This window comes from Gracilinanus agilis, chromosome 3, assembly GCF_016433145.1.
Source record: "Gracilinanus agilis isolate LMUSP501 chromosome 3, AgileGrace, whole genome shotgun sequence".
Lineage (NCBI taxonomy): Eukaryota > Metazoa > Chordata > Mammalia > Didelphimorphia > Didelphidae > Gracilinanus > Gracilinanus agilis.
In genome coordinates, this window is record NC_058132.1 from 672,568,368 (window position 1) to 672,591,153 (window position 22,786).

Consider the following 22,786-nt stretch of genomic DNA (forward strand, 5'->3'; position numbering starts at 1 on the left):
CCCATTCATCTTAGGAATAGCAGCTGACCCTTCTTCCAGCCTTACCCCCATAGTCCTCATTGTGGAGAACAGGGCCCACCAGCACCAACTGCCAGCCAACTGCCACCAAGAGCAACCAGGGAGCAACCTGTCTGTGCATGTGCTCAGCAGTCACAGCCACTGAAGACCATAATCTTTCACTGTCACATGGGTCAGTGTAAGAAACACACATGATTTTATCAGTTGAAATAATGCAAAAGATGCATTTCCATCTGCTTTACCTTAACCACTAGACATTTTCCTCTGACCTGAAGCAGAAACCTCCTGAATGTGAGCTCCTTGAAAGCAGCCAGTCTTCAGTGTGCATACCCTAAGCCAGTACCACATTGTAGGCATTGTCTCGTTTTTCCTCTTTGTATCCTCAGCAGTGCAGTACCTTGCACACAGAAAGTGCTGTTCAAATGCTTTTTCATTCTTTCTTGACCAAATAGTTCAATTATTAATTCAATTACTAAGAATTATTTTTGTATATATTTTTCCCCTGTTGTTAACTTTGGGGAATAGACCTAGCTGTGGGACAAGTGGGTCAAGAGTTAGTAAGTAAGTAGATGGTATAGTGGGTGGACTCGGGAAGACCTGGGATAAAATCTTGTCTCAGACACTGTTTGACTCAGGCAAATCACTTAACCTGCCTCGGTTTGCTTATCTGTAAAATAGGAATAATGGTAGTACCTACTTCTCCTAGTTATAGTGACTGAGATAACTTGTAGAAATACTTTTAATTTGTCAGAGCTAAATGCTAGCTGTTAATTATTATTAGCCCCCAAAAAATATTTTCTAATACAGAAGCCTAAATTTCTCTGCAGATAACTTGGACATAAGTTGATAACTTCATCAACAATGTAATATTGTACTCTCTCTCTTTTTAAACTCCAGCTATGCCAGTAATTTTGTTTGGATTTTATCATCTGTCAGTCTGGGTATCAAGTAGAGACTCAAGATTCCTGTAACTTAAAAAAAAATTCATTTTCTAATTGTTAGTTGTTTGGCCCACATTTTTTAATGATGGGACATTTTTCATATCCTTTGAAGAATGACATAATCTGATAAATTTATATATATATATATTTTACTTAGGTAACAGAATTTAAGAAAAAAACAAGTGTTGAATGTAATGATTTTTACCTATTTATTTCTGGATGCATTATATTTTATTGTATAAGATATTTTTATGTACTCAAATTATTCTGTTCTATTGTATAGAATTTCAAGTGTTCTGTGTTGAATTTTTGTCGTTGGTCCTTTTCAGTGGTTCTGGGGCAGTATTCAGATGGATGCCAGAGCTGGAGAATCTATGTATTTATATGAAAAGGTATAAAAATTATATTTCTTCTTTCATTTGGAGAGAACATGCCATAAGCGGTATAAATATAGCACTTTTTAATCCTTAAAGTTTTTAATAATTCTAACTTCAAGGATAAGTATTCTGTGATATATGAATCTATATGCAAAAAACTTCTTAGCTTTCATAGAAAATACTTTTAAATTAGACACAGTATTATGTTTTTCCTCCAGGCATAATTGAGAACAAGCCCATCAATAAATTCATAATTGTAAAATCTAAATGAAGAACCTTCCTATGATTTTTTTAAAGTTCCTATGTTACTAACATAAAATTGAACACTCAAATATTTCTCAGAAGGTTACTATTAGACAATTACAAGGCTTTATTTACTGTTGAAATTTATGAAGCTTCTGATGTGTTCAGGATCTGAATTTTGTACAAATTAGGCTATTTTTCATAGTCTGGTTAATGTATGCATATATATGTATATGTATATTTTTTTCATGCTTTAATTGTTAATACAGAACATTTATGTTTAATTTTAGGCTAATACTCCTGAACTCAAGAAATCAGTGTCACTCCTTTCTTTGAGCACACCAAACAGCAATCGTAAAAGACGTCGTTTAAAAGAGACACTTGCTCAGCTGGCAAGAGAAACTGATATATCACCATTTCCCCCTCGTAAACGCCCATCAGCTGAGCATTCCCTTTCAATAGGATCACTACTGGATATCTCCAATACACCAGAGTCCAGCAGTAACTATGGAGGTAAAATACATTTTCATAAATTCATTTTAATATTCATTGACAGTCTTGCTAGTGTATGGGTCAGTGGAGATAGTCTGTCTACATGTTACTGTTGTAGTCAGTCAAAACTCTTTGTGATTATGTGAAAATCAAGGAATTTGGGAATATAATGTGAAAATCAAGGAATTTGGGAATATAAGGTATTGTAAAATATGTGATTAATTAGCAAATTGGAAAATGGATTATGGGTGTACAATGTAATCAAAGTAGGACATTTTGATGAATTGTTCTTTGAGGAGATAGAACTTAAGCTGGAATTCCAAGGATGGATTGGATTTAAGATGGGAAAGTATGAAACATGTATCAGGACAATTAGTAGCTTTATTTGGAAGACTTGTGAGGTATTTTAAAGAAGTAGGAAATGAAAGACTGGGAAGGTTAGTTTGAGCCATGTTCTAGAAGGCCTTGAAAACGAGACAGGACCTCATTTACTTTATCTTTCTGCAAGTGCAGTGAGATAATTAAAGAAGATGAAGTAGACATTCAGGAGACTAATGCTAATTGTAAGGAGAGCAAGTAGAAGTATTGTAAAGGAAGTAATGGATGTTAGACCTTAATGAGAAGGAAGAGAAGAAAGCATCAATGATTTCTAGCCATTGAACTATGATACTCTACAGATGATGGTACCATTAGTATGAGTGGTAAAGTTGGGAGATAGAGGTTGGTTCTGGGAAGATGAAATGTTTGGTGGGAAGAACGCAGGAAATAATTGGAGATGATGGCAGAATGTTTAAATGGACATAGTACTCAGTCTGAAAAATGAACTGGCAGGTATAACTGACTAAAATCAGACCTGGGAACCATTCTCCTGAAGGTCTTAGATGAAACTAAAAGATTTACATGATATTTAGGGAGAGAGTATAATGAGAAGATAGAATTATAAAAAAGTTTAAAGTGAAAAAAAAAATCAGTGGCCTAGGATGAAATTTCAAGAAACATCCCTTAAGGGGAAGAATAGCCTACAAAAGGACATAGGAGGAACAATCAGTGATTTAGATGAAGGAATAGTTAAATAGGGAAAAGAGTAAATAAAAGGTTTCTTTATCTGTAAGTTTGCTTTATTAAATAATGAAGCTTCTTTTCAGATTATTTAAGAAAGTGATTGTCAGTGAAAAATGTAAACAAGTTAGCCAGGCCAGCTTTGACGAGTTCATTAAGGGTAGTAGTTATATTATATATGAAAGGAAAAGGGGAAATATAGGAAGACGGTCAACAAAACTTTTGATAATCCCTTTTCTAAAACAGACTCCTAGAAAAAAGTATATACTAAATCAATGGTTCTCAAACTTTTTTTGCCTACCTCCCCCTTTCCAGTAAAAATACTACTTAGTCCCCTGGAAATTAATTTTTTAAAAAAATTTTAATAGCAATTAATAGGAACGATAAATGCACCTGTGGCCATCACCACTCTCCTGGGTCGCTGCAGCACCCAGCAGGGGGTGGTGGTGCCCACTTTGGGAATCACTGTACTAAATCAATAAGGCAGCTAGAATTTTTATCTGAAAACATGTTGCTGCTACCATCTCTCTATACTATCCTTCCTCAAGAAAAAAAAAGGAAAAAGAACAGTACTTCAACTTTAAAAATAAAAGCTTTCATAATTTTCTTTCTGTAAGTGAGTGACATACTTTTTTGATACATAACTGAGAGAATGAGAAACCCACATGGTCTTAACTAACAAGGTCTATTAAAGGTTGCGATATAATAAAAGTAAGTAAAGTAGTTGAATTTAAGAGGGGACCAGGAAAAGAGGAAATAATGATCCCCATTCTGGCTTTTACTTTCATTTTAGGAAGTTTCTTAAATCCTCAGATATCTAATAATTACCTCCTTTTTTTTCTGTTCCCCCAAAGTTTGGGCTTTGGTTCTTGAAAAGGTTGTTAAACCATATTTTCATATTTAAGTTCATTGTAACAGATGGGACCCTAGCTGTTTTTGGGTAGTCTTTTTATTTGTATCTTGTTGATTTCCCTTATATCTTCTTTTTGCAAACCTTTCCCTCATTCATCAAGGTTATAAATTTCACTTTTAATTCCTTTACTCTTATTACATCTAACCCTTTAGAAACATCAGAGCACAATACAAATGTACATTGTTGAAGATATTAGATAACTTTTCCCTCCCATTTAAAAAAAAAAAAAAGGCTATTTGGTGTCACCATCTACATCTTGTCTCTCCCTTCTGTTTGTATTATAGCTTTACTTTCTTTTAAATACTTGAAGAGCTTATAATTCTGTTGATTCTTTCTACCCCTATTGGATATCACTATGCCTTTGAGAATTGTAGCAGAGAAGTCCGTCAGCTTTTACGTTGGTGAGAAGTGTCTCCAAACTAACTAGGCCAAATCCTAGACACCCATACTCATGCTTTCAGTATTGCCAAATTTATAGGACCTGCCCAAGATTGTGGTCCATTGGAATATCCTTAGAGAACCCAGAAGCATCAGAATAGAACCAGTGTACCTCCCTGCTGCCACCAGATATACCTCTGTCTTCAGTTTCCTTCTTTTTTCTTTTGATGGAAGAGCAATTCTTGTTTCCTAGGCTAATCCTGTTCTTGGGCTCTCTTGATGGTATTTCTACTCTTTAACTTTGGTGAGCTTCTCATCAGAATCTACATGTTCTGTATACAAAGCACTGTCATTTTTATCTTTTGCTTAGTTTTCCTAAAATAAATAGTGTGAATAATATATTTGATAATAATGATTTTACATTATTGGTGCCTCATTTATGCTTGAAAGGAAAACAGTTTTTCTTTACCCCCTTTCAGGGAAAATATTCCTGTTTGTTTTTTTTTTTTTCATTTTCTCTGAAGACATGAATTGTTTATTGTCAACTTTCATGAAGTGTCAAATCTGTTTCTCATTGGAAGAATTACTTTGGCTTTGACTAATAGACTTAATTTCCATGCATTTAAAATAGTTTGAATAGCAAGAAATAAGATAAATTGTTATATCTTTGAGAATATTTATGAATTTGAGGGATTAAAAAAATATTTACCCTTCCCCCCATTTTACAAAACCAAACCAAACAAGCATTTCTATATGCTAAGAAAAAGAAGATAGGAAACAAATGAAATCACAAATCTATATATTTAGCTCACTTTTGTTCATATCTACATAATAAATCACAAGTATCCCAGTCCCTTTCCACCTCATACAAATTACAGAAGATATTGTCAGGGAGATCAACGCATACATGTAATTTAAGTGTATCAGTTCATCTTTCTGTTCATTTTCTGGAGGTAGCATGCATAGTTTATTTTATTCTTCCAGTATTAATTCTGTATAATGTTCTCCTGTTTCTACTCAGCTTACTGTTCATTATCTCATGTAGTTCTTTATAAGTTTTTAAAAAAATCAGTCTGCTCATCATTTCTTATGGTAGTGTAGTATTCTATCACAACTATATACCATAATTTGTTTAGTCATTTTCCAATTCATGGGCGTCCCCTCAATTTCCAATTTTTTGTCACCACAAAGAGAGCTGCTACAAACATTTTGGAACATATTGGTTCTTCTTTCCCTGGTCTTTTTGGGAAACAGACTTAGCAATAGTATCAGGTGTACACAATTTTATTACACTCTGAGTATAATTCCAAATTTTTCTCTAAAATGATTGAATCAGTGTATTAGTGTCTTCATTTTCATACATTCCCTCCAACATTTGTCATTTTGCCCTTTTGTCATTTTAGCCAGTCTGGTAGGTATGAGGTGATATCTCAGTTGTTTTGGTTTGCATTTCTTTCATCAATAGTGATTTAGGACATTTTTTCATATACCAATATATGGCTTTGATTTCTTCATCTAAAAGTTGTTTGTTTGTATCTTTTGTACATTTATCAATTGAGGCATGGCTCTTAAATTTTTGTGATATTTAAAAAAAATGTTATTCACTCTCAGAGTTTTAATTTCTAATTAGATAAATTCAGCACTTACCCAGGATAGGTTTCTCTACCAATTTCTAATAGGTGGTTTGGCAGAAGTACTCAAAAGAAAATTGGAATATTTTGAGCTGTTTGGGATTCTAATGATCCTAACCAAATCCTGTAGGGAGAAGGATGGCTAGCCTCTAGCACTTCTTTTGTATTTTAATAGAGAAATCACATCACCACTGAATTCATAATAACTTTTGAGTCTTTTTTATAGGGATTTATGAAATTTTTTGGTATTAGAAAAGTCTTTATACTCATTATTTGGGAAATACCATCTTATACTTTGTTCTGCTGATTATCCCTTCTATCCTGTACCTTTATCTCTTCCTTTCAATTAGCACCTTACCATCTGTCTTGTGAGGTAGTATGAAATAATAGGATTTCTGCATTTAGTGTCAGTGATGTGATGTTGGACAAATCTCTTTGGAACGTCATTTTCCTGATCTCGAAAAGGAGGCCATTTGATATCTGTAGTAGTTATGGTGATCAATGAAATAAAATGCTTTATTTAGACTTTGAAATGCTGCTTTATAATGTCTGTTGTCACTGCTACTACAGAGACAGACAGACAGACAGACAGACACACACACACACACACACACACACACACACACAAAACACTTCAATAAAATGTAATTCTTGCTGTTGCTAGCATCCTCCTACCCTCTCTTTTCCTGACCCTGGTGCTTGAATTTGCCTTCTGCCTAGGTAGAAGACTCTCATCTTCTGCTTCCATTCCTCACTTTTTCTGGCACTTAACCCCCATATCCAGTCTGTTGTCATGGTTTGTCCTTTTTACCTTCAGGCCTCTTATGTTCATCCCCTTCTCTTCACTTACACAGCTGCCACCTTAGTGCAGACCCTCCTCACTTCATTCCTTTGATCTCTTGCTGGTTGGTCTTTCCTGTCTGTAGTCTGTTCTCCACTTAACTCATCTCAGTGCCACTAGATTTACCTTCTTAAGGTAGAATTCTGATTTTTAAGGGAGGATTCAGATAAAGTATTAATTCTGACTGGTCAGAAACCTTGAGGAAATAAGTAATTCTTGGAGAATCAAGTCTGCAAATTTAATATTTTCTCAACTTGGCTTCTTTTCTAACCTAAAAGTCTTCCTTTCTCCTTCCCTCCCTCCCTTCCTTCCCTCTCCTTCCTTCCCTCTCCTTCCTTCCCTCTTCCTTTCCACCCTCCCGCGAGGCAAACAAGTTTAAGTGACTTACCTAGGGTCACACAGCTAGGAAGTGTCTTAAGTCAGATTTGAATCCAAGACCTCCTGTCTCTAGGCCTGGCTCCCTATCTACTGAGCCACCTAGCTGCCACCTACAGACATTTTCCCATAGGCCCTCTCATATCTGAAATAAAAGTGATCCTTCTTTCCTCTGGCCTCCACAGCAGTACTTAGGGAGGTAGTAGCAAGGATGTAATAGGAGCAATTGCTTTTGGATACTGGAGATCTGAGTCTTAGATCTTCTAGATTGAACTTGGCCAAATCGCTTCTTGGCCAAATTGAACTGAATGTAAAATGATGATCATAGTGGCTACCTCCTATTTCAGATCCTGAGAACCTGGTTTTCCAGCTTTGGGCAGTGCTGGGAAGATGGCTGTACCAGGTCTCACATTTCTCATCTATAAAAGGAGGTGTTTGAATTTGATTGCTGAGGCGTGGGCAACCCACCTCTTTTGCTCTATTTTGTAAGTTGTGTTGGAAAAGGGACCATTCCTGAACAATCCTTAATGCATCCTACATAGGGCCTTAAAATAGGGGCTTTTGGATCTGTGGAATGAAGGTTTCTTTTCTTTCTCTCTCTTTTTTTTTTGTTGTTGTTTGTTTTATAGGAGTCATTTTCTTTTCCTGCTTCCAGTAAATAGTTCTTGAGGGTTTACCTTTTTCAAAGCATTTTGATTAGGTTTCCAGCAGGACTTGTTATTAATAAATATATAAGTTAAATAGGTCTCTTTTCCTGGCAGAAGAAATACTTGTAAAAACCTTTGTTTGAGAAAAAAATTAATTAGCAAGTTTTGCTTTAAAAAAACTTTGCTTCCAAAAGAATTTGAATTGACTGCTAAAAGGTAAAATTTTTAAAGTTATTATGATTGGCAGTTGGATCCTATAGGGACTAGTTTCAAAAATAAGAATTTATCTTTGAAAGACTTGCTATCTACCATTTTAGTCAAAGAATAGTGATTGTAGGGAAAAAGTTGCTAAATGTGCTGATACATGGATTTTAAAGAAACTTTAAGAACATGAAATTTCCACGTTTCTAAAAAGATACTTTTGACACAGAAACCAGTTTATATTGGGACTCAGTGGTGAGGAAATAGCACTAGATTAACACTGAAGAAATCTGATTTCTAAGGCATGGTCCTCTTACTGTGTGGTTTTCTTTTTTAATGTTAACCTTTATCTTCATTTTCCTACTAAAATGGGAATTTTTATTACCTTATGAGGTGGTGAGAATCAAACAAAAAATGACAATTTAAGATTTTAAAGCACTATTCACACCTAAGGTAATGATTTGGGTATGTTTGTAAGACTAACTTGTTTTGAACCTAATGTTAATTGTGTACATTTGCTTTATTGAAATATTTTGCATTTAGAAATTTTTAAAATTCTTGTCTCTTAGAAACACCAAAATCTTGTACTAAGCCTTCCAAAAATTCCACTCCTGTTCCTCCAAAGCAGTCAGCAAGGTGGCAGGTGGCAAAAGAACTATATCAAACTGAAAGTAATTATGTAGATATCTTGGCAACAATTATTCAGGTAAGTCCAAAATGGGGAGTTTGTTTGTTTTGAATGTTCCTGATGCAAAATTCAAAATATATGTATTAGAATCTACAAATAATATGAAGGAATCTACAAATATGACACCTGTGTGGGATAAAAATTGATTACAAGTTCCTCACTCGAAAATGAGCACCAGTACCCATAACACTAAAATGTGTGGGGGCAGAATTGGAACTAGTGACTACAACCTTCCTCTGAAAGCAGTCATCACAGTGGTAGACTTTAAAGATTGTGCTCATGGTGGAAGAGGACTTCTGTTTTTGTGTGGCTCATTTAATGAGACTCATCACTGATTAAGGAGGCCTTTGGGAGGCCAGAGGAACAGTTTCTGCTTTTAGAAGTTTCCTTGGTTTTCGGGGGGGGGGGGGGGAAGCATGGTTGGGGTCTCAGGCATACTACTCCATACTGGACATCTTTTCTAACTCACTGTTTCTATTAGAGCTTACTAAATATGGAGGCTGAAGAGCTTTTGTAGCAACCTTAGGGTCTATCTTTGCTGATCAGGCAGCTGGAGAGGCATCAGGTGACTCAAGCATAAATGTCGCTGCTCTCAAGTGTGTATAAAATGGATACTTTTGCCATTTGGGGACAAAGAAATTGGTTAAACCCAGGGGCCACAGAGATACTTTGCTATACAGGCTTTTCTTGTTTCCTCTTCTACTTATTGGAATATTTATATTTATAGGCAAAATGATTTATGGTTTATATATTCTCTTAGGCCATGATAAAGGGCTAGAAAGAAATTATATTTTAGATAGTTAAATTTTACTATGCTGGGTGGTACTGCTGATAGATTAGAAGACTTGAATTCAAATCCTGCCTCAATCATTATGTGACTCTGGTATACTATCAAGCTAAAATATGTTTTCTGATAAAGACTGTACATATATTTGAAAATGTCATAAGGGGGAAAAAATTCTTGATTTTAATTTCATGAAGGTTATAGTGGCATGATCTTTTATTTTCTTACTCCTACTTGGCTTACATATAAATATGCTATTTATTTTTCAAAGCTCTTAAACCTTTATTTTCTTCCTTTCTTCGTCACCTTAGTTATTTCAAGTTCCATTGGAAGAGGAAGGACAGCGTGGTGGACCCATCCTTGCCCCAGAAGAGATTAAGGCCATCTTTGGTAGCATTCCTGATATCTTTGATGTACATACCAAAATAAAAGTAAGCTTCTATAGAACAGATCGCATATTTAATCTTTTTTTTTTTTTTAAGGTGTTTTGGAGGATTATAAGTGTGTACAACTGCAATTATTTCCTTTTGGTGCTTTAGTTTGAGTTAGTGACATTTTATTCCTAAAATTCTCTTGCTTTCTTTCTTCTCTTTTTGATTAAACTTTAGCATTTCCTGGAGCCACACTCCTGCTGTGTGTGCTTCTGCTACTGTTTTGTTTCTCCTTCCTTTACCTTTGTTGTGGCTGTTTTTTTTTGTTTTGTTTTGTTTTTTTGTATATTTGTTTTGCTGATTTGTTCAATGACTTTTGCACCAGAAATCTTGCCATATTTTAACTGGATCTTCCTGACTCTAGACTCAGCACTCTATCCACTGAGCCACCTAGATGCCTCTCTATTTTCTAATTTCTCTTTATCTAGGGCAGTGGTTCCCAAACTTTTTTGACCTACTGCTCCCTTTCCAAAAAAAATATTACTTAGCCCCCTGGAAATTAATTTTTAAAAAATTTTAATAGCAACTAATAGGAAAGATTAATATGCACCTGTGGCCATCACCGTTTCTCTGGATGGCTGCAGCACCCACCAGGGGGCGGTGGTGCCCACTTTGGGAATCACTGATATAGGGAAACATATACACACTCCATTTTCCTTTTTTTTTTTTTTTTTTATTCTCTCTGACAGTGTCTCTAATCAAATACTTATAACCTCCATAGATGTCATTATTATTTTCTTCTATAGCATTTTATTTAGGCTAGACTTCTTAATGTTATTTAGACTCATTTCTTCTTAATTCTTCCGTTAGTGAAGATTTAAAAGTTTGCCAGCATTTTCCTTTAAAGGAACATTCCTTAAAATCACAAGACTCATGGGAACAGCTAGATGGTTCAGTGGATTGGGAGTCAGGCCTAGAGACTGGAGGCCCTGGGTTCAAATATGACCTGAGACATTTCCTAACTGGGTGACTCTGGGCAAGTCACTTAGCCCCCCTTGCCTCACTGTTATTGTTCTTTTCTGCCTTGGAATCAATATATAATATTTTGATTCTGAAGAGGAAGGTAAGGGTTTAAATAACAAAACAACTCTATAATATAAAACAATTGGGAAAAGTCTGAAGTATAGAATATTTTCTAAGAAATATAATTGCTTTGTAAAATCAGCAGTGTACATTTAAAACTATAATGTAAACACTAATAAGTAAAATGAAGTTAATGGAAATAACATGGACAGTGAGCCTAGATAATATAACTTAGAGTCCTTAAACAAATATGAGTTCAGTCTGTAGAACTTGAGGGCATACTGAAGGAATCTTTAATTTCTTGAGCCCCAAGCTTAACTATGGGTCTGCAAGAGAGGGAAGAATTTGTCAAAGTGTAATAGAAAGAACACTGGATTAGAAGATAGGAGCCATGATCTGATTTCACTTTTATCCTAATAGCTATGTGACTTTGGCAAGGTCATTTAACCTGTTGTCTTCTGTTTTCCATCTATATGATTCTTTAAAGTTTCTTTTAGTTTTGACATTTTGTAATTCCTCTTCCATTTTTTTCCCCACTGTGGTTGCATCCCCTGCTAGTGCCTAGAGTAGTACTTGGCATGTAATAGCACTTAAATACTTATTGCTTATTAATATTTTTAATATTATAAATCTATAAAATAGTATCAGGATTTAGGCAGTTCTATTTCTGAAGTTATGAGATCTATAATGTCTCCCCATCTCCATTCTCTACCCCTTCCCAGAGATGGTAAGCAATTTGATCTGGTTTATACATTTATTATGCAAAACATATTTCCATATTGTTCATTATTCTAAGAGAATACTCATATAAAATTAAATCCCGAAATAAGAAACCAAATAAACTGAAGTGAAAAATAGTATACTTTGATCTGTGCTCTGACTCCAACAGTTCTTTCTCTGGAGGTGGGATAGCATTCTTTGCCTTAAGTCCTTCAGAATTGTCTCAGATCTACTGTATTGCTATATCACATTTGATAATTCCAATATTCCTATTGCTGTGTACAATGTTCTCCTGGTTCTGTTTATTTTGCTCTGCATCAGTTCATGGAAGTCTTTCCAGTTTTTTCTGAAATCATCCTACTCATCATTTCTTATAGTACAATAGTATTCCATCACCAACATATACCACAACTTTTTCAGCCATTTCCCAATTGATGGACACTGCCTCAATTTCCAATTCTTTGCCAGTACAAAAAGAGCTGTTATAAATATTTTTGAACAGGCAGGTCCTTTCTTTTTTCTTTTCTTTTTTTTTTTTTATGATTTCTTTGGTATACAGACCTAGTGGTATTACAGGATCAAAGGGAATATGCAGTTTTATAGCCCTTTAGGTATAGTTCCAAATTGTCCTCCAGAAAGATTGGATCAGTTCACAATTCTACCAGCAATGTATATGTGTCCCAATTTTGCCACATCCCCTCCAACATTTATGATTTTCCTTTATTTTTATCAGCCAATCTAATAGGTTTGAGGTGATAAGAGAGAGACTTGATTATTTGACTATTCATTGTTTCCTTATCATTGTATAATTTATTGAGCTAATTTCATTTTGAGAACAAATGGAAAAGTGTTACTGGTTCTAAAAAGGTTAAATTTTGCTTGTAATTTTCAAGCATTCTTGTGGAGTAGTGATTAGGGCACTAGACATGGAGTCAGAGTTTAAGAGAAGAGAGAGGGAGAGGGAGGGAGAGAGAGCAAGGGAAAGATGTTCTACAGCAGGATTTCACCTTACTCAAAAAATCACAGGTTTGGACCAAATCTATATTAATTTTCAAACAGAGACAGTGTGATATAGTGGAAACAGCACTGTTTAAAATCAGAAGACCTACATTCAGTTCCTGCCTGGCACTCACTGTCTGTGACTTTGGGCAGGCCACTGGAATAACTTGGGCCTCAGTTTCTTTATCTGCAGACTAGATCACAAGGGTTCTTAACCTGGGGTCTGTAAATTTGTCTTTTAAAATTATTGACAACTATATTACAATATCATTGGTTTCTTTTGTAATCCTGTATATTTTATGAATTTAAAAAACATTCAGAAAAGGAGCCCAAAGACTTCACTAGACACTTCCCAAGTTTTATGTGATATAAAAAAGCTAAGAATATCTTGAAGATGAGTTCTAGGTCCTTTCAGGTCTAGATCGCTGATTCTGTCAAATGTATATGTAGAGTCAAATTAAATTGGATTGTTTGCTTTAATCTTATGCTTCAATTTATATTTCAGGAGGATCTTGAAGTTCTCATTATCAATTGGGATGAAAGCAAAAGTATTGGTGACATCTTTCTGAAATATGTAAGTCCTTACTAAGGGGATAATTTTCTCACTAGAGTAATATCTTGTTTGACACTATCTGATCATGTATTCCACATAAGTGAACTTTCCATATTAGAGAAGCCTCCCAAAGTAATGAAAATTATTTTATGCTACTTGAGAAAAATCTTTTTTTATTAAAAATTTTTTAAAAAATACTTTCTATCTTTTTTTTTTTTAACCCTTAACTTCTGTGTATTGGCTCTTAGGTGGAAGAGTGGTAAGGGTGGGCAATGGGGGTCAAGTGACTTGCCCAGGGTCACACAGCTGGGAAGTATCTGAGGCTGGATCTGAACCCAGGACCTCCCGTCTCTAGGCCTGACTCTCAATCCACTGAGCTACCCAGCTGCCCCCAATACTTTCTATCTTAATAACAACCTTAAGACAGAAGGGCAGGGGCAGCCAGGTGGCTCAATAGATTAAGAGCCAGGCCTAGAGACAGGAAGTCCTAGATTCAGATCTGGCCTCAGACACTTCCTAGCTGTACGACCCTGGACAAGTCACTTATTCCCCACTGCCTATCTTGTATCACTTTTCTGCCTTGGAGCCTATACACAGTATTGATTCTAAGATGGAAGGTAAGAGTTTAAAACAATAAAAAGATGAGAGATTTGACCTTCTTCCTGACTTCAGGCCTGAGGCTTTATCCACTCCTATGTTTTCTTATACTGGGTGTTCCTAAAGTCTTGGTGCATTTGTAAGCTATTAAAACTCATAGCTTTACAATCTTATATGGCTTACAGCTACACCAAGACTTTTTTGGGATACCCTGTATGAATAAAAAAGGCCGTCAATGAACATCAATGATTGTACGTCACTGGAGCATAACCATGCCATTGAAGTGTATCCTCAGTCTGAACACTTTCTAAATGCTTTCTTTTTTTAGTTCATTACCTACTTTTTGCTGTTTTTCTTTCTCACTATGTTCTAAATCACTAATAATAATAGAAATGTAGATCAAGATAACCCTTGGGGTTTCATTCACATCAGCCATTTTCGGCAAAGATCTCATATATAGCAAAGCATTTATTCAGTTGTGTATCTTCCTGCAACCTTTTCCACCTTTTAGAAGTTCTGTGTTAGCATCACAAAACCTTCGTCCTTGTTCAGTCAAAGTCTTAGCACTTTAGTGTATAGCTAATAAAGGGGAAGATGCATTTTCATGTGTTTTGATTGTCTCAAACTGTCACATTGGAACTGCCCTCTTGAAAAATGAACAAATGCATAAATCCCAAATGTATTTTATATATATATTTTATATATAAAAGCTAATATGAAAATGTTACTAATTAATTTAGGAATCTATTTTTCAGGTTGGAACTTTTTTGATTAATTGAAATTGATAAGTAATTTAACAGGATATAAAGAAAGAAATTAAAGCATTTATTATGTTGGATTTTATCTTCCTCAGTCAAAAGATTTGGTGAAAATTTATCCCCCTTTTGTAAACTTCTTTGAAATGAGTAAGGAAACAATTGTTAAGTGTGAAAAACAGAAACCAAGATTTCATGCTTTCTTAAAGGTAAGTGATATTTTGAAAAAAATTTTATCTCACGAATATACTGCATACTATTTTGAACAAGTTTCACAAAAAACATTTCTAATAAGAATGAAGCATAGCTCTAATAAGAATTCTCTTTATCTGCACACATTTTTAACAGCCTATAGTAGCGACAGGTGGGGGAAAGAGGAGGAGCTGAGGTAGAGGCATCCCTGGTATACAAGACAAAGTGCTGGCTCCAGGGCAGCTTCAGACACATTCCAGCATGACTGGAAGGGATTGATGCAGGCCAGGTGCCAGTCTATATTTTCCTTGCAGGAAGCTCACTCTTTCAAGGAAATTAAAGGTCTAGAAGCTGAGTCATTTGTAAAGTCAGTGAAGATACCTGTCTCCTTGTGGCAGGTGGAGTCGGCTCCTCTGTGGCTTGCCTGTGCCAGTAAAAGTGGAAATGTAACCATTGTACTAAAGGGAGAGCTGATGATCTGTTGGGTATATCTGTAGTCAGTCAATGAGAGATTTTGGGCTAGATGATCTTTGTGCTTTCTCCCAACTCTTGAGATTCTCAAATTGAACTTCTTGGGGTCATAACTGATTCTGTGACATTGTATGGAGACTTAAGATTTTTCATAGTCCTTAAAAACAATTTTGAAAGTATATGTCATGCTATTGAAGAGAGTCAAGACCGTGACCTCATAGAAAGTTATTAAAGTGATTTCTTCTGTGAGGCATTGACTCCTTTCCTACTGGAAATCTAATTGATATATTAGAAGATTTGCTCTACAAAAGGGCAAAACTTCTTTTAGGTATAATCAGGCTGATTTAAATAATGCTGGATTGTTATTACATTTAACTTATGCACTCAATTACCAAAACTGAATCCAATTTCCCCTAAAACTTCCTGTTATTTTCCTCTCAATCTCCCATTCTTAAAATAAACTGTGATCCTCAGCTTTTTAATGTCTTATATGCCCCATGCCCAACCTGTTGCTGGATCTGTTGATTTTACCATTGTAACATCTCTCTAATACTCAGCCTCAAGTTTACACTCAAGATATGTTCATCTCTTAAATCCAGACATTTTCTTTGTCCTCTATACCTGGTTAGCCATCCAGCTTTCCTGACTTTGTTTAAGCCTTAGCTAAAACCCCACCATCTTTGGGAAGTCTTGCTCAATCTTTCTTCATTCTAGCACCTTCTCTTTATTATTTTTGATTTATCCTGAGGATAATTTGTTTGTTGTCTCTGCCAAAAGATGGCGAGCTCTTCTAAAGCAGGTAGTATTTTAAGGCTTTCTTTGTGAATTCACTACTGTTACTTAGGCTTAATAAATGCTTAGTAATTGACTGACATCATTGTTTTCTATTTTATAATAATTATAGAAAAATATCACTTATTTCTAGATTAACCAAGCTAAACCAGAATGTGGGCGTCAGAGTCTTGCTGAACTACTTATTCGACCTGTACAGCGGTTACCTAGTGTGGCTTTGCTTCTAAATGGTACTTTTGGGATATATTTTCATAATTTTTAGGGAATTGAATTTTCAAGCAAAAGAAAAATCCCCAACATATTTTTAGATTTAATCCTACTCTTTTAGTATCCTCGCCTAGAAGTGGTAAGGATATTTATATTCCTTTTTAGTTCCAGGATTAGAGAGAGAAGGGGGGGAGTGTGAGATTGAGTGTGTGTGTGTGTGTGTGTGTGTGTGTGTATGGGTGAGAAATATCTGTAACACAAAGATCTTATAGTGCAAGAATTTTGCTTTTGAGATCTTTTAGGACTGCTGAAGGTGGAACCACAGAAATGATCACATGAGATACACACACACATACACGCACAAGTCCCAAGTAAAAATACAGGACAAATTTCTTCTTTCAGTATTTTGGAAGAGGAAATGTGACAAGCATAAGAACATAGGCAGTTCAGAAACTGACATACTGACAATTGAATTCATTTAACATATGCATATTAAATTTAGAGTCACCAAAAAAGATATGTATATTGTGTTTCATTAAAGAAAAAGTATTCTTGGGTCACAGTTGCATAATTGTTTGATAAATGCATTTGAAGGAACCTTCCCCCCTTTTCTCCCTTTTTCCTTTTTCTACCCTAACCTAGATTTTTCATTGATGTCATATCATATTAAATAATCTTCTGCATTATAAGCAGATTTTACATTTTCATTTTAGAAAAAGGAAGGTGAGGAAATGTCATAAACATTATGCTTATATTATACATTGAAAAAGGTTAAATAGTTCAGTGGTCTACTTTAGTATCTTCCAGCTTTGGGAGGAGATGAGTGGTGGAGCCTTCTCATTACTTCTCTGCAGCCATTCTTGTTTGTAATTTCTCAACATTTGCTTTTCGTGGTTCATTCCATTTACATTGTTGTAGTCATTAGGTATGTTATTTTCTCACCTTAATGTTCATGAAGATCTTTCATTGTAGTAAAGCAACTCTTTTATTAAAGATCTTAAGAAACATACTTCAGATGATAATCCTGACAAGAATACACTAGAGAGAGCTATTGGATCATTAAAGGAAGTAATGACGTAAGTTCATCATTTTAATTTTTTGAGTGTTGCTTAAGGTTTAAATGGCATTGATCAAACAGTTAAGTGAATTAATTAATAGGAATGTGTTAATAACTACTGTATTAATTTGTGGCACAGCACAATTTTACCTATTTTCTAATACCATTGACACATTGAAACAATGATAAATGATTCCAGAATACATTTACTAGACAATTGCATAGTCACCTTAGTCCTAAAAAACATTTTTATTTCATGCAAAAGAATTTTAGTGTTTTAGAAATTTGAAAATGTTGTAGACATCTCTTTCTTTCTCTCTCTAGCTCCATTACCTTGCAGAATTTGCTTTTGATCAAGTGCACTAAAATGACTTAACTTATTCATTCTGAAACAAAAAGGTATACGTGTACAAATATATTTTCCTTCCTAACAAATATTTTTCTTATGATTTTCCAACTAGTATTTAATGAAACTTAAATTTCAAGAGTCATCTGGAAATAGGAAGGTTTTGCTATTTGATATGGAGCTTTTTTTAGAGGATGAGAAGTCTGACAAATAATTAGAGATCTTTTTTCACTTTCAGAGGTGAACTGAGATCCAAAAGATATGTGACAATGTACAATAAACTTAGAATTTTGTGGTACCTAGGCTATTGCTCTTTAATCATTTGTGTTTATCATAAGAGGGTGACTGAATCGGTAGCAGAGAAAAAGTATTGAGAGGAGGCACCTCTTTTTGGAGTGGGAAGATGATGAGATAGCCCTCATTCACCAATTCTTTAGACATTTTTAACAATTGATCCATAAAGATGAAAAGATAAATGATCGCTTGATAATAGAATCATTTGTAATTAGCATGATTATGCTATATATATACATATATATAGACATATTTAATATTATTTTTTAAAGTTATTTTAGAGAGAGTGAATTAAGAAATTTCCTAAAAGAAATATTAATACTACACAGTGTCATCTGGAATTTATATAGGTAGACTGTTCCTTTGAGCAAACTAAATTTAGGAAATCTCAAAATTATGAAGAGGTTGTAGTCCCATGGTCTTTGGAATATGTTACCCTTTAGAAGTAATTTATAGGGGGCAGCTGGGTAGCTCAGTGGATTGAGAGTCAGGCCTAGAGACGGGGAGGTCCTAGGTTCAAATCTGGCCTCAGACACTTCCTAGCTGTGTGACCCTGGGCAAGTCACTTGACCCCCCCATTGCCTAGGCGTTACCACTCTTCTGCCTTGCAGCCAATATACAGTATTGATTCCAAGATGGAAGGTAAGGGTTTAAAAAAAAAAAAAGTAATTTATACTTGGGTATATAGCTCACAAAACTTGTGGTGTCCCTGAATTGTGTTGGTTTGTTTGAGATGACTTGAATTGGTTGACAGTTGACTTCCTTGAAAGATTCACCTAAGAGATTTTTTGTAAAGTAAGTTACCTATGGAACATTGTAAATTGTTCAGTTTGCACATCTTTGCAGATAAATTCTCTGTTGTAAATAGAGATACATTTTTAACATTTTTTTTGCATAGGATGGTGCTGTAGGAATCAATTTTTTTTTCTTACCTATAATTTTTTTATGTTTATAGACATATAAATGAAGATAAAAGGAAAACAGAAGCCCAAAAGCAGATTTTTGATGTTGTTTATGAAGTAGATGGATGCCCAGTAAGTGTTCTTGTTTGGTAACTACCTATTTCTTAAAATGTTTTACTTTTCAGTTGTGACTGAAATTTCTTATTTCTCCACATACAAACTATTAAGTATTTTAAAAACTATTTTCAAAGGACCAAACACTAAGTGTCTGGTATTTATCTCTTTGTTTCATACAGGCTAACCTTTTGTCTTCTCACCGAAGCTTGGTGCAGAGAGTTGAAACGATATCTTTGGGTGAATATCCCTGTGACAGAGGAGAACAAGTAACTCTCTTTCTCTTCAATGACTGCCTGGAGGTAAATGGGGCATTATAATGCTGGTGGCTGAGACTGTAGTGAATAGTTGAGACCAAGCTTTTAATTGCAAAGTTATAGAGTTGGCTTTCTTACCTTAGATCTTAGTTATGTTATGGGAAGGTATCTAATAGTGGGCTTTTTCTTGGGGTAGAAGAAGACACAGGAAGTAAATAAAAACAGTTTAATAATGATTTTTAGGGTTGGAGATATAGGGAAAGGTCACACTAAAACTAGGTATCTATGGACAGACTCCAAGGACTGGAAAGGTGGGACAAACTCTACTCTGTGCTAACACAGGCTGTCAGGTCCATTTTGGCAGGTTAGAATGGGAAATGGATGTCTCACAAGTGGGTCCTCCTCAGCTCCAGCGATGATCTAAGGTTTTCAAGGAACACGGGCTCCACACAAGTAAAATCCACAAAGAGATGAAGACAGGGAGCTGAACCAGTCAGGCTGTGCACCATCCAGAGCTAAGTTCGCTGCTTAACCTGAACTTCCACAGGATAGATGTTTCTTGTAGGAGACAAATCCACTTTCCTGGGCTCTTCACAGTTAAAACCAGCATCTAACTGCCTCAGCCATACAAGTCACTCTCAGGAAAAAAAGACTTCTTCTCATTATTCCATCATTGGAACTCTTCAGCACTTGCCTGACAGGCCTGGCTGCTACTTTATACTAAATGTCTAAAATCCTAATTTTCCTCATAATAGTTATGACTGGTGAGCTGACCTCAGGAGGAAATACAGGTTTAGGAGTAGATAGATGCTTTCCCTCAAGATGCACACATTCAAAGAGATTGGTAAAGTGAAGAGCATTTCCATGAGCAACTTAAGCAATTTCACTCATTTTCTTGAATTTAATCATTGCAGGTAAAGCTTATTTCAAACAACAGTGTAAGAGGTTGGAAAGCGTTGTCTACAGATTATACTGTGGTATACTCTGATGATGTATATTTTGTTAAGAAAGAAGACAAGGACTTTTGTTGACAGCACTTTTTCTTTGTTTTCTGCCCTCCACAATCTCTTGATCCCTTGATAAAATACAGCTTAAATTATAGGCCTCTCTTTACTTATCTTGATGTTGCTTAAAGTGTGATTGATCTCTCAGGTTTCTTTTCTTTTATTTTGAGGTCGTCTGGGCTTTGGTTTAGATGATTAGTCTTTTCTTCCTTGCTTCTGTTTTTTATGGTAGAGGTAATTGACTTCTCCCCCTTTTTGGTTTCACAATGCCTTGATCCACTCATCTTCACTGTCATCCTCTTAATGCCAAGGTCAAGTTCCTTTCCAATTATAATACCAGTTCAGATGTCCATTCTCTTCTGTTTTGTGGTTACCTGTCCTGGGAATTTCCTTTCCTCTTTTCCCTACTCATCTTGTGGACTGTTATCTTTATGTAAACATCAGTGTATTTATAACATTACATTTTGATTATTCCAGTAATGCAAATTATCAATTCATTTGACTTGGAAATGTATTACTCACATCTGTTACATGAGAAATCATTTTGCTTAAAAGACTACAGTAGTGATTTGATTAATTGTAATTGATTTAGGTTTTAATTTTTTAGGCTCATTGGTGGAAGAAAAAAAGTCTTAAAATTTTATCTGAATTATGATTTTTTTCCTTAAACAGATAGCGAGGAAACGGCACAAGGTTATTGGTACATTCAAGAGTCCTCATGGCCATACCAGACCTCCAGCTGCTCTTAAACACATTCATCTAATGCCTCTTTCTCAAATCAAGAAGGTGCTAGATATAAAAGAGACTGAAGGTTTGTGTATTTGGCAATCTACAATAGTTAGTTCTTAAAAATAGTTTGTATAGAGACGTAGATTAGAATCTTCTAGTTATTTGAATGTTAACAGATAACAAATCCTATTTGTAAGCATTTGGCAGTTGAGGTTACAGAAATTGCTTATGAAACTGCTGTTTACATGAGGTAAGTAAGCCCAGCACTCAGTGCTATGGACATATGTAGGAAATCTTTATACTTGAACAGCCAAAGAACTTTTAAAGTAGTTACTTGTCAAATTGGTCCCTCCAAGGCACTAATGATGTTGTTCTTATCCCATCAAGACCCAATAGAAATCACCAGGTGATTCGATGGGCTTTGCCACCTGTATGTATTTACTACCCTTACTGTCCATGTCATCTGAGGGAGGAGACGTTTGATTTATTGCCCTCTAGATATCCTTGACACATAGTCTGTATAGTTACACTCACTCTGCTTCCTATGAATAACTAGTGAGCTTTTGGGAAGATTTCAGTCCGCTTGGGAAAGCATTTGCATCTGGTCTAGGCACTGAAGGGGGAGGAGTGCAAGAAGCCCCTTCACAAGAGTAAAGGGGGCCACCTATCAGGGTATTGCCATACTCCTTCATTTAACGCATTCCACTGATAGGGATGGATAATAGTGCTGGATAAAACTCACAAGAGATAGTTTTTAAGCAAACAGTTGTGACCAACAATTAAAAATTACATCAATGTTTCCTAAATAATAGATGTTTTAGGTAATAGCAACAATCTTTTATGGGTTCATAATGACTCTAAAGTCACTGATGTTGAAATGTAGACTTTTCGCATCTCTCACTAAGTTTTAGAACAGAAATATTAGTGTCTAGGTTTTCTTTATTTCTTATGGTTTTTGCAGATAGATGTGTTACTATTGAGTATCCCTAACATAGCTTTGTTGTAATAGAAAAGTTGCTAATGTAAAATTTTAGAGATTGATGAAATTTAAGTAAAAGAAAAGCATAATTTTACCTTTTTGACAAAGTACCATACAAAATACTAAGAAATGTTTAAGTCCATTTGGTTCGGATGTTTCCATTTAGTTTATCAAAACTTGTTAATGGGAAGAGGGGACAACCAATAAGATAAGTGGTCTTAATTTCTGATTTAACATATAATATGCTTTTTCTAAACTTGCATATTTTTGGTGTGCTTTCAAGAGTAACACTAACTCTTGTCGATGGTCTTTCTGGGGACTCTAGATTGCCATAATGCTTTTGCCCTGCTTGTGCGGCCACCAACAGAACAGGCCAATGTGTTGCTCAGTTTCCAGATGACATCAGAGGACCTTCCCAAAGACACCTGGCTAAAGATGCTGTGCCGACACGTGGCCAACACCATTTGTAAAGCAGATGCCGTAAGTTCTTATGTTTGGGTGACAGTGAAAATTATTTAGTCAAACCCATTGTTATGCTATCCAAGTTTCTTAGAATTTCTTATGAAGCATAAAGTATGCAGGAGATGTGTTTTTATGTTGTGATGGAAACTGGCGTAGGATATTCTCTTACCAGGAAGAGTGGCTGAATCTGCAGAATCTTTTGGGATAGACACTCCATCTTCCTGCTTCTAATTCCCAAGTCAAGAGAGCGAAGTAGAAAGGGTTGGAATTCCAACTTTCTTCTCCCTGTCCATGGGTCTTTGGGGAAGTTGCAT

At 35.3% G+C, this 22,786-nt stretch overlaps 1 protein-coding gene across 3 annotated transcripts in view; it reads left to right on the top strand.

Annotated features, from left to right (window-relative positions):
- Positions 1-22,786, top strand: part of ECT2 (epithelial cell transforming 2) — a 53,097-nt gene that overhangs the window by 16,578 nt on the left and 13,733 nt on the right. For 2 of the 3 annotated variants that reach the window (XM_044667752.1, XM_044667753.1), the window contains 12 exons: positions 1,289-1,351; positions 1,870-2,092; positions 8,686-8,822; positions 9,900-10,019; positions 13,267-13,335; positions 14,765-14,875; positions 16,255-16,351; positions 17,323-17,404; positions 18,981-19,059; positions 19,224-19,343; positions 20,975-21,113; positions 22,336-22,490. In XM_044667752.1, coding sequence (XP_044523687.1) covers positions 1,289-1,351; positions 1,870-2,092; positions 8,686-8,822; positions 9,900-10,019; positions 13,267-13,335; positions 14,765-14,875; positions 16,255-16,351; positions 17,323-17,404; positions 18,981-19,059; positions 19,224-19,343; positions 20,975-21,113; positions 22,336-22,490 — 1,395 coding nt within the window. The remainder of the gene's footprint in view (positions 1-1,288; positions 1,352-1,869; positions 2,093-8,685; positions 8,823-9,899; positions 10,020-13,266; positions 13,336-14,764; positions 14,876-16,254; positions 16,352-17,322; positions 17,405-18,980; positions 19,060-19,223; positions 19,344-20,974; positions 21,114-22,335; positions 22,491-22,786) is intronic. The other variant, XM_044667754.1, reaches the window with a different exon arrangement.